The 10,787-nt window shown below is 47.3% G+C and overlaps 1 protein-coding gene across 7 annotated transcripts in view; it reads right to left on the bottom strand.

The window, feature by feature from the left end:
• Positions 1 to 1,511: 1,511 nt before the first annotated feature.
• Positions 1,512 to 10,787, bottom strand: part of asap1a (ArfGAP with SH3 domain, ankyrin repeat and PH domain 1a) — a 27,677-nt gene continuing 18,401 nt past the window's right edge. For 2 of the 7 annotated variants that reach the window (XM_084368415.1, XM_084368416.1), the window contains exons 20-29: positions 10,147 to 10,214; positions 9,294 to 9,401; positions 8,979 to 9,216; positions 7,334 to 7,519; positions 7,103 to 7,166; positions 6,958 to 7,022; positions 6,346 to 6,791; positions 6,137 to 6,259; positions 5,176 to 5,209; positions 1,512 to 5,001 (exon numbers count right to left, since the gene is read on the bottom strand). In XM_084368415.1, coding sequence (XP_084224541.1) covers positions 4,886 to 5,001; positions 5,176 to 5,209; positions 6,137 to 6,259; positions 6,346 to 6,791; positions 6,958 to 7,022; positions 7,103 to 7,166; positions 7,334 to 7,519; positions 8,979 to 9,216; positions 9,294 to 9,401; positions 10,147 to 10,214 — 1,448 coding nt within the window. In that variant the 3' untranslated portion in view covers positions 1,512 to 4,885. Of the gene's footprint in view, positions 5,002 to 5,085; positions 5,210 to 6,136; positions 6,260 to 6,345; positions 6,792 to 6,957; positions 7,023 to 7,102; positions 7,167 to 7,333; positions 7,520 to 8,978; positions 9,217 to 9,293; positions 9,402 to 10,146; positions 10,215 to 10,787 lie in introns of all 7 variants that reach the window. The other 5 variants (XR_014623681.1, XR_014623682.1, XR_014623683.1 and 2 more) reach the window with 5 other exon arrangements.

Raw genomic sequence — 10,787 nt, 5'->3', positions numbered from 1 at the left:
CAAAGGAGCTTTGAAACAGGACGAGCCGGGCTAGCCTGTTAGCACTCCGAGTCGACACGGACGTCATCCGATGTTTTCATCTGTAATTCTGACGAACTGCACCTTTAAAGTCAAGTCCGTCAGTGAAAACCTCGATGAGACCTTTAAATATTATTTCTGCCCTCAGAGTATTTCCCATCATGCATCTGTAGTCCTGTCACATCATGTTGCTGTATAAACTCATCTGATTGGATGAAGGATTAAAGACAGAAGACCAGCAGGGAGTTCCTCCTCAGGTGTTTATTGTTGATGGTGGTTTCCTCCTGACTGGAGGCGGTGCTGGTCCACCCGAGCCTGGCTCAGACTCAGTTCAGACTCGGCTCAGACTCAGCTCAGACTCGGCTCAGACCTGGCTCAGACTCAGTTCAGACTCGGCACAGACTCAGCTCAGACTCGGCTCAGACTCAGCTCAGCTCAGACTCGGCTCAGACTCAGACTCGGCTCAGACTCAGCTCAGCTCAGACTCGGCTCAGACTCAGACTCGGCTCAGACTCAGCTCAGACTCAGCTCAGCTCAGACTCGGCTCAGACTCGGCTCAGACTCAGCTCAGCTCAGACTCGGCTCAGACCTGGCTCAGACTCAGCTCAGACTCGGCTCAGACTCAGCTCAGCTCAGACTCGGCTCAGACCTGGCTCAGACTCAGCTCAGACTCGGCTCAGACTCAGACTCGGCTCAGACTCAGCTCAGCTCAGACTCGGCTCAGACTCAGACTCGGCTCAGACTCAGCTCAGACTCAGCTCAGCTCAGACTCGGCTCAGACTCGGCTCAGACTCAGCTCAGCTCAGACTCGGCTCAGACTCGGCTCAGACTCAGCTCAGACTCATCAGGTCATATTTCACAATAAAATGAATAAAAACAAAAGCAGAAACTTTCAGTCGTTCAGTTTTAACAACATGTTTAATATCTGCTCATTCTGTCCCTCCTGACAACATTAGGGTATGTTAGCCTAGCATGTTAGAGGTTAGCGTAGCATGTTGAAGCTCCTCAGAGATGTGTGAATGTTCAGAAATGTTTGTTCTGTTTTAATTGAACATAAAAACTTAATAAGATACATTTCTCCTGTAATTAAATATGCTATGCTAAGCAGCTAACGTGCTTAACTTAGTATGATTGGACAGCATTTGTTCAGTTAGCAGCGCGTTTGCCTTCATAACATGGCGTCCATTACTTGCTGATAATGGTGCCTCGTTGAGCGTTATCCTTCTTACACTGCAGTCACCCACAGGAGACAAAGACAAAGGAGACCAGGGCTGTGTCCGAAATCACTCACTTATTCCCTACTCACTATATAGGGGGTCCAACATAGTGGACTATACATTGAGCTCATCGGCAGAAAGAAAAAAGCACTTTCGGACACTCAGGCGCCGTTAATATGCAGTGAAATGCCCGAAGAAATTTTCTGGCAATGCATGATGGGATATCTTGCCATCGGATGTTCACTACATTTCGCGGTGCATTGTGGGACACAATGAGTGCACTATATCCTGATCACTATACATTCGGACACCACTACAAAATGGCGTAGTCACTATATAGTGATTAGGGGGTGATTTCGGACACAGCCCATAACTTCATATTTTCATTTGTTTTTTGTTTTTTTGCAAGCAGTAACTCTGTCTCCATGGCAACACCTGAGCTTGTGCTAAGTAAGCAGTTCTCACTGGACTGAACAGACGCAGTCTTTGGATCCAGTATCCAGTTCTGAATAACGGATCCACAGTCTGCTAACATTAGCTAATGATCAGAATTTAATAAATGTCTCAGATCGATCATTTGGCTGTTTATCATTTATGTTGAGTTCTAAAATACAGAATAAATAAACGACAGCCTCTGCAGACAACATGCGGCTGGACAGCAAGTCTCTGTCTTCAACAACACATGACCAGGAGAGACTGAACATCTGGAGGAGGATAAATGTTGGACTGTTCCTTTTAATCTGATCAGATTCATTCTGATTCAGACGTCCTGAACTCGTCCAGTTCATCACAGATTCACCTCATCAATCAAACTGAACAGCTTCACATCCTGAAACAGTCACCAGTTTAACAGTCTGGACTCACTGACCCGGTCCGAATCCATTTATCATTCAAAAGTCCTCAATGAATAAATCAAGGACAGTTCAAGAAGTCATGAGAGGTTTAAAGGTTAAATATTTAGTTTTTATTTCTAAAGGATAAAAACTCTTTATTATTAAATAACTTTACAGGTCCGTTTAATTGGTACCTGACACGTTCACGGTTCAGAACTGGGTCCGTTACTGGAACGTGACTGCATTAATATATTAAAGGTTTTTGGACTGATGAACAATAAATTAAGTTAATGTAAAAACTCATGTTATTTAATTTAACCTTTAAAATTGTATTTCATCCTTCATCACTTTACATCCTGATCAATAAGTAAATCAATTTCAAGCGAACATGAAAGTCATCAGAAATAAAGAAATCAGATTACTTCTACAAACTAAGTGTAACTGATTTAAAACATACTGATTTGACTCTGTTCTGATGATCAATCATCTTGATTGATTTCTTTCTCTTTGTTCTATCAGCAGTTGTCCCACAGGGGGCGACTCTCAGTCCTCCACCATGACAGTAAAGTTGTTTCTTACAGCAATGCACTCTGGGAGTTGTAGTTTATTTCTCAGGATGACTCATGAGGGACAGTCTGCAGTTTTCACTGTTCGAAGGAAAGGTCAAACTTTAAAGGAGCACTACGTAGTTTTATAGAAGAAATTCAAACTCAGGATTTTAATATTAACAATATTAATGAGGTCATAACACAAACTGTCCATCAGTGAATCAACCAGCTGCTCTCAGACGAAAATAAGGTCCCACAACACTGTCCAACAATATAAATTGTGTTATTCTTTGAGGTCAGTTTGTTTATTTAGTTTGTTTCAGTCACTGAAGAAGAAAAACTACGGAGTGCTCCTTTAATAAGGTGACAGGTGGGCTGTAGAGGACGTGTGCAGACAGACAGGTGACAGTAAATACAGTCACACTGATTCTGAACCGTCAGACCGGGTCAGACGGACCTCTGTCGGTCTCTAGAGGAAGATCACATGCTACAGTTGAGCTTTATTGTTGGTGAGGAGGCGACGCTGACGGATTAAATCATCTGATCCGTTCAGGTTGTTCACACCTCGGCTGGATGAAGCAGAAGTTAAAGTGTCTCAGCAGCGACGAGGTCGTCCGTCTGTCTGCAGGACGTCTCATCTGCTGTGAAGGCTTTGAGGTGTCTGGGCTCAGGATGAATCCTTCTCCACAAAGATCAGACCAGAGGGTGGAGCATGTCTCTGAGGGATGGAGTGGTGCTTCTCCTCTGAAAACATCCTCCTCCACCATGCTTCACTGTGGCTGTGAGACACTGTGGTGTCGTTGTGTCTCCTGTCCGTCTCCTGTTACTGACACTGATCCATCGCTGGGACTGTGAGATTCTGGTGTTTCTTCACCTCAACTGTTTGTCCTCGTCTCCTCCTCAGAAGTGGTTCAGAAACTGCTGCTCGTCCTCTGAGACTTGTTCTGACAGGACGGCTGCTGATTGGACTCTTGTGTTGTTTATTCAGTGAATTGTGTCTCTCAGTGAACTCAGCTTGATGTATTGATCTTCTGATGGTGTGATCACTTTGATACGACTCAGTTTCAGTACAGGTCAACAGTTCCAGCTCTGCCCCCTTACAGACCTTCAGTCTGGACCTGATGGGACTCTGACAGAGACCCTCTGGAGCTGTCTGATTACTTCCATGTTTTTCAATGTGGTGTCCGACTGTCAGTGCGTCCTGCTGCAGAGCGACAGACACACAGGTCAGTAAACCAGCGTCCATCTGTGTTTCTGTCCCAGTCAGTCGGTTAACGTGCACACAGTCAGTAGTTGTGGACGTCGGTCTCTGATGGAGACTGGAGACAGGAAGTATGTGACATGGGCTGTGTCCAAATTCAGGGGCTGCAGCCTTCGCGGTCCACAAGGGCCGGGTCCTTCGGACAGGTCTTTGAAGGCCTCGTCCAGCGTTGTTAAATGGGACGGTCCAGCCTTCGGAGTATTTCCTGGTTGGCCACCAGATGTTCCCGCCCCTTACGCTTACGTCACGATTGTGAATGAAGAGATGCATTAAAGTCTGTTTTAGTTCAAATCTATCAAACGTGTACATTTATTTGTGTGTGTATAAAAATTAACAACAAAATGTGTCAAATCTAAATTGAATCATCAACATTACAAAATAAACATTAACCCATTAGTGAATAACAACTATATTTACCACAGCATCACCAGCGTCACGTATTTTAACTTAAAGTTGAAATTTGGAGGTTTTGAAGTTTAACATATCTGGCGTTGGATGTTTACATGACTAAAAACCGAGTATAAACCCATTACTTAAATTTAAATGTCATGTCTGCGCCACTTGATGTCGCCATTTTCTCTTGCCTCCTCTTCTGTTTTGGGACTGAACAGCGGTGCGCAAAGGATCTTGGGATATGTGAGGCCGCGGAGGATAGTAGCGGTGCGTCCTCCAAACAGAGGGAAGGCCAGGCTGCATTTGTGGGCTGCATTTGAAGCAGCCCTCGAATTTGGACAGCCTTCGCGCAGCATTGTGACGTAATTGGCCTTCAAATGCGCACTTCGTGGGCTGCAGCCCCTGAATTTGGACACAGCCATGGACTGCTGCTACAGCAGACATAAACTTTGCTGTAGACTGGTTACCTGTGCAGGTGTACCTCTAAGGTGCCCAATGTGAGCTGGGATTGGTTGCGGCCCCTCCCCCACCTGTGGAGCAGATGAGACGTGGTTGCTCTGATGATTTTTTTACAGGTGACTGTAGCGTTGTGCTTCTCTTGATCTCTTCTCCTGATCATTTGTCTTCTTGTGCTTCTGTGTCGTTGGCTGGTGGTGATGAGCTGCTCGGCCAGATGTTACTGACCTTTGACCTTTGACCTCCTCTCTCTGTCTGCATGCTGCTCTGCGACACTGTTGGGCAGAGTAATAAAGTTTATTTACAGCATTGACTTCAGTATCTGAGGCTTGTTTATTTCCTTGACTGACTCCGCCCACTTTCATCAGTGTGACCTCAGCAGGTGAGCGGGGCCTGTCTCTGTGGCTGTCAATCACAGAGGTTGTGAACAAAGGACACGGGGAAGACACCTTTCCTCTCCGGCTGTCCCTCGATGTGTCCAATCTGAGAAAAAACCAAATGATTGATCAGATTAAAATCAGATTAAGATCGGCCTCATCAGGTGAACATCAGGAACACTTTAAAGCGTTGAAGGTGTGTGTGTGTGTGTGTGTGTGTGTCCCTGTGACCCTGAGCTGTGTTGTCGGGGGCAACAGTTCCTGGATATCTAAAGACTAATCAGTTGGGTAGGAGGGGCCAGACTGACAGTCAATCACAGACCCCGGATCAATCAACTTTCAGCACCGTCCAGCAGCGAAGAGTCAGACTTGTGAAGGAGGCCTGGTGCACCTGTTGTCCTGGCCTTGACCCAAGAGGCGTGGCCTCAGACACCTGCAGGAACTTCCCACCATGTCTCCACCTGACAGGATACATGCTGACAGCTGAGGACGTCAGAAGGAACCGGAGCATGATGGGAAGTGGAGCGTGAAGTAATGCCGGGGTCATTTCTACGCACGTTACCGCGTCTGTAACCAAACTCCTGCAGAAGGGCTGGACTCGGGGCGGGCTCCAGCTGAGAGGCTCTGACCGCTCAAAGTTCCCGATCCTCTTGGACTGGCGAGATGGCGTCATGGACAGGGTACCGCAGAGACTCTATGGTTCTGTAGAGGGACTCGTGCTCACATGGGCAGTGATGGAGAAACCTGCAGGGGGTGAAGGGAGGAGCAGCCTGCTGATCTGAACCATTATTGGTCATGGATTGGTCACTGTGTGTTGTAGTACCAGACCATCTGAGGCCAGCGACCATCGACTCTGTGGTCGTTTCATCAGACCTGCTGCTGTTTGTCTTGGTGGTGAGATGATCAGAGAACCTTTAAACAGTTCAGAGCTGCCAACACCTGCACGTTCTTTCGAACCAGACCAGAACTGTTCTATTCAGTGGCTTCAGTTCTGTTTGTGACGAAGAGGATGATGAAGATGAGTGCTACCTACCCACCACTCTGGGTCCTCCTCTCCTGTGACGATGATGACTTCTCCCTCTGTGAAGGTGAGCTCGTCGTCGTTGTCGGCCTGACAGTCGTAGATGGTTTTCACTCTGCGGATCTTGTTCTTCACCTGCAGAGCACACAGAGAACACACTCAGCACAGACGCCATTTTGTTTTCTGTCTCTTTAACCTGTTCAAACTCGTTATTGTCTCACAGAGCTGATTTTTCGTGGCAGAGGGACGGGCATCTCCATGGCGCTGGGCGGTAACTCATCACCATCTTCAGCTGCCAGTTGAGGTGACAGCTCCCCCTGCAGGACGGATGACTGGCTCTCAGCCACCACCGCCATCTCTGATCCCTGCGTCTCCGTAGCAACAGGAGTGGGGCCAGGCCTGTCGCTGAGGGTGGGTTTGGGGGGGAGGTCTCTGAGGAGGGGCTTAGGGGGGAGGTCAGACAGCTGTGGCTTCTCAGCCAGTGGGGCTCGGTGGGTGGAGTCCACCGGGGTGGGGGAGGGTTTAGGGGAGGCGTCAATGAAGGGAGGAGACTTCTGGGGGTCAGGCTGGGAGAAGGAGGAGGAGGAGGGTTTGTGGAGGAGGTCTGGAGGAGGGCTGGACTTGTCCACAGACGGGAGGTGGACAGCGTCGATCTTCCTCAACGCCACTGAGACGAAACAAAACCAGAGTCAACAGGTTGATACGCAGACGGAGGAGGAGTGTTCTGATGGCTGATTGGCTGCCACGTTTCAAGGAGACGGGTCTCATGTAACATATGTAGCATGTTATACATTAAAAATCTGACCTTTCAAAATAAAGGGTGGTCATCTCACCTTTCTGAGGTAGTTTGGGAAGAACTCTGGGTCCCAACGTTGACTTGGTGTTACTGGAGGTCATACTGGAGAGGAGAGGTCAAAGGTCACCACAGTCTGTACTTCACCTGTTTATCTGATCTGAGTACTTCATGTGTACAAGTACCTCTGCTGCTGCTGGATCCCATCAAACTTGCTCCTGCTTCCAGGTGGGGGGGTCAGCTCACTTCCTGTTAGAAACACCAGATTTTCACCAGATCACGTTTGATGAGGTCACACATTTGATGAGGTCACTTGTTTGATGAGGTCACTTGTCTGATGAGGTCACTTGTCTGATGAGGTCACTTGTCTGAAGGGTTTTGGATCATGCAGTGTTGCCGAGTTGCTGCAGTCTTACCTTTACCTGCCGGTCCCTGCAGGACTGGACTGGGGGGGTCGGACAGGGTGCGCTTGTGTCCAGGTGGAGGGGGAGGGGGTCTCTTCTTCAGGGTGGAGCTTCCTCCTCCTGCTGCCCAGCTTCCTCCTCCTCCTCCACTGATCTGAGAGGTGAGGGGAAGGGAGGTGGGCGGGGCTGTGGCGGGGCCTGAAGGAGGAACCAATCAGTGATTTGTCTAGGTGCTGTATCATAGGCAACTGGACTTGTTTCAGTTTCATGTTTCACGTCTCATCCAAGAGGCTTCTTCACTTCTAACACCTCTAACTAACTGGAGGGGAGTTGCAGGCTTTAAACTCTGTACAGGAGTGTCCTTACAGAGTTGTTAAGGACACTTGTGGGTCGTTGGTCCAACCGGCCTCCATGTGGGTTTCTAAGGCCAGGTGAGCCCAGGTGTGAATGGTTGTTAAGCTGTCTGGGGAGAGAACTCAGTACAGCATTGTAGGTGGGTGATCAGTGATGTCTTAGTCCACCTTAAACCTTCCAACACCCAGGAGACATAAACAGAGTGATGTAGTTGATGCTGTTCAATGCAGCAGGACTGCACAGATTTGTACATCGGGGAGACAAAACAACCTCCATAAGCGAATGGCACAACACAGGAGGACCAACTCCTCAGGTCCAGACTCTGCTGTCCACTTACATCTGAAGGAGACAAATCATTCCTTTGAGGACAACAATGTAAACATGTTGTCCAGAGAAGACAGATGGTTTGAAAGAGGAGTAAAAGAATCCATCTATGTCAAACTGGATCGATCCTCTCTGAACAGAGGAGGAGGACTAAGACATCACTTATCTGCACCTACAATGCTGTACTGAGTTCTCTCCCCAGACAGCTTAACAACCATTCACACCTGGGCTCACCTGGCCTTAACAACATACATAAGTGATGGTTGGGTCAACGACCCACAAGTGGCCCTAACCACTCTGAAACTCAGAGCTCACACTGTCCTTAAAGGTGCAGTCGGTAACTTTGAGGAGAGAGAGGACTCTTTACATAGTGACAGTTTTAGCAAATATGACAAAAAGTTACTTTTATAAGACTTACCAACTGCACCTTTAAGGACCGTCTCACACTGTGTAAGGACACTCCCACACTGTGTGAGGACACTCCCACACACAGTTTAAAGCCTGCAGCTCCTCCAGTTAGTTAGAAGTGGAGAAGCCTCTTGGATGAGACATGAAACGTCTTCAACAAACTGAAACAAGTCCAGTTGACTACAATACAGAACTTAGAGGTACCAGGACCTGGATGACTGAGAGCCTTCATCAACATTCAGTGATTTGATTACTCATGAACAGGTCACTGTGGAATCTTTTCAAACACATTCGTCCCCTTTAAAAGTCCACCGCACTTTATCAAGGAATCCTAACACATTTACAAAAACACATCCGGTCCCACCAAGCAAGCCAATAGACCACAATCAAAAACCACTGAATAACCCTCACAGTGTACTGGACCACCTTCCTCTGGAACCACAACAAAATCTTGTGAACAACCTTCAATAACTTTTGGAGCTCCGAAAACCTTTTGAAGACTCTGGACCTGTGAGGACTCATGGCACCTCCTCGTTAAGAACACCTGGTCTATGTCACAGGGTCCTCCTACCTTTCCCCTGGCTCCTGGCTGCTGGTGAAGGTCCTGAGGTGTCGGGCCCGGGGGATGGAGGGTTGTCGGAGGAGGTGCTGTAGACGGGGTTGGCGAACGCTCCATAGGAGAGACGCTGTTTATCTCTGTGAGGAGGAACGAAGGAGGCCGGCAGAAACAGCTTGTCCTGAGGGGAAGCGCTGGAGGACGGACAGAAGCTCTGAGGACGGAGGGAACGCTCCTTCTTCACTGGGCTGGGCTGCAGGAGGAGACACACAGGTAAGAGGAGAGGCAGGAGGTCGCTGATCCATTATGATGTGGTTTTCTCTGTGTTACCTTGTCGTCCAGTTCGTCGTCGCTCTCGTCCAGTTCGTCCAGTCTGAGGTTCCAGTCGTATTCAACGTGAACATGAGGATTGAACCTGCCAGAAACCACCTCCACCAGCTGGAAGACAGAGAGACAACTGTGGATTAGGGGTGGGGGAAAAAATCGATTCACATAAGAATCGCGATTCTAATCATCCACGATTCTGAATCGATTCATAAACTTCAAAAATCGATAAAAAAAAGAAAAGAAAATTTGTGTTATTTGTGTACAGTTTATTTTAGTAACTTCTGGGAGAAAAGGCAGCTGGCCTAAGCTTTTATTTAGGCAATTTTATTTATGCAAGTTATTTCTTGTACAGTAAGTAAGTTTTTATTTGTTTAGCATGAATAAATGCTGCCTTTTTTTAATGTTTGCCTTTGTGTGATTACATCATTAGAATCAGTTTGTTTAAAAATCACATTATCTTATACAAACTGTATTGTTTTGATGCCGTAATTTGCCTTAACACACTATGCACTGTATCAATTTTTGAATTGAGAATCATTTGAATCGAGAATCGGTTCTGAATCGAATCGTGACCCTAAGAATGGGAATCGAATCGAATCGAATCGTGAGACACCCAAAGATTCACACCCCTACTGTGGATGTTCTTAAAGAAAACAATGAGGTTCGGTTGTGGGCCAGTGATCAGGACACACTGTCAATATTTACAGTGAGAGTTCAATAAACTGGCCTCTGATCCTCCACTCAGTGATGAAATGTTTGTTGTAACAGCTGATTCAGAAGACGACATTACATCACAGTTTCACCTGCCAGCCAATCAGAACGCAGCCAGACATGTTGTTATCGTCATGTTTCTTACCGGTCCTTCACACTGGCCGTTCTTCATTCTGCGGGCGATGTCCAGCGCTGTCTCTCCGCTCTGATTGGCTGAGAAGACACAGGCAGCTGTAACAATGCAGTGAAGGAGCTAAGCTAACAGTTTTCCCCTGCTTCCAGCCTTTGTGCTAAGCTATGCTAAACACGTCCTAGAGCTCTTTCTGTTCTGTCCACACTGAGTCTGTCCACATTGAGTCTGTCCACACTGAGTCTGTCTACACTGAGTCTGTCCACACTGAGTCTTTCTACACTGAGTCTGTCCACACTGAGTCTGTCTACACTGAGTCTGTCCACACTGAGTCTGTCCACACTGAGTCTGTCTACAGAGTCTTTCTACACTGAGTCTGTCCACACTGAGTCTGTCTACACTGAGTCTGTCTACACTGAGTCTTTCCACACTGAGTCTTTCTACACTGAGTCTTTCTACACTGAGTCTGTCCACACTGAGTCTGTCTACACTGAGTCTTTCCACACTGAGTCTTTCTACACTGAGTCTGTCCACAGAGTCTTTCTACACTGAGTCTGTCCACACTGAGTCTGTCTACTGAGTCTTTCTAAACTGAGTCTGTCTACACTGAGTCTGTCCACACTGAGTCTGTCTACAGAGTCTTTCTACACTGAGTC

Source organism: Pagrus pagrus (assembly GCF_965226575.1).
Source record: "Pagrus pagrus genome assembly, chromosome: 12".
NCBI classification, from domain to species: domain Eukaryota; kingdom Metazoa; phylum Chordata; class Actinopteri; order Spariformes; family Sparidae; genus Pagrus; species Pagrus pagrus.
This window is presented reverse-complemented; position numbering and strand designations above follow the sequence as displayed.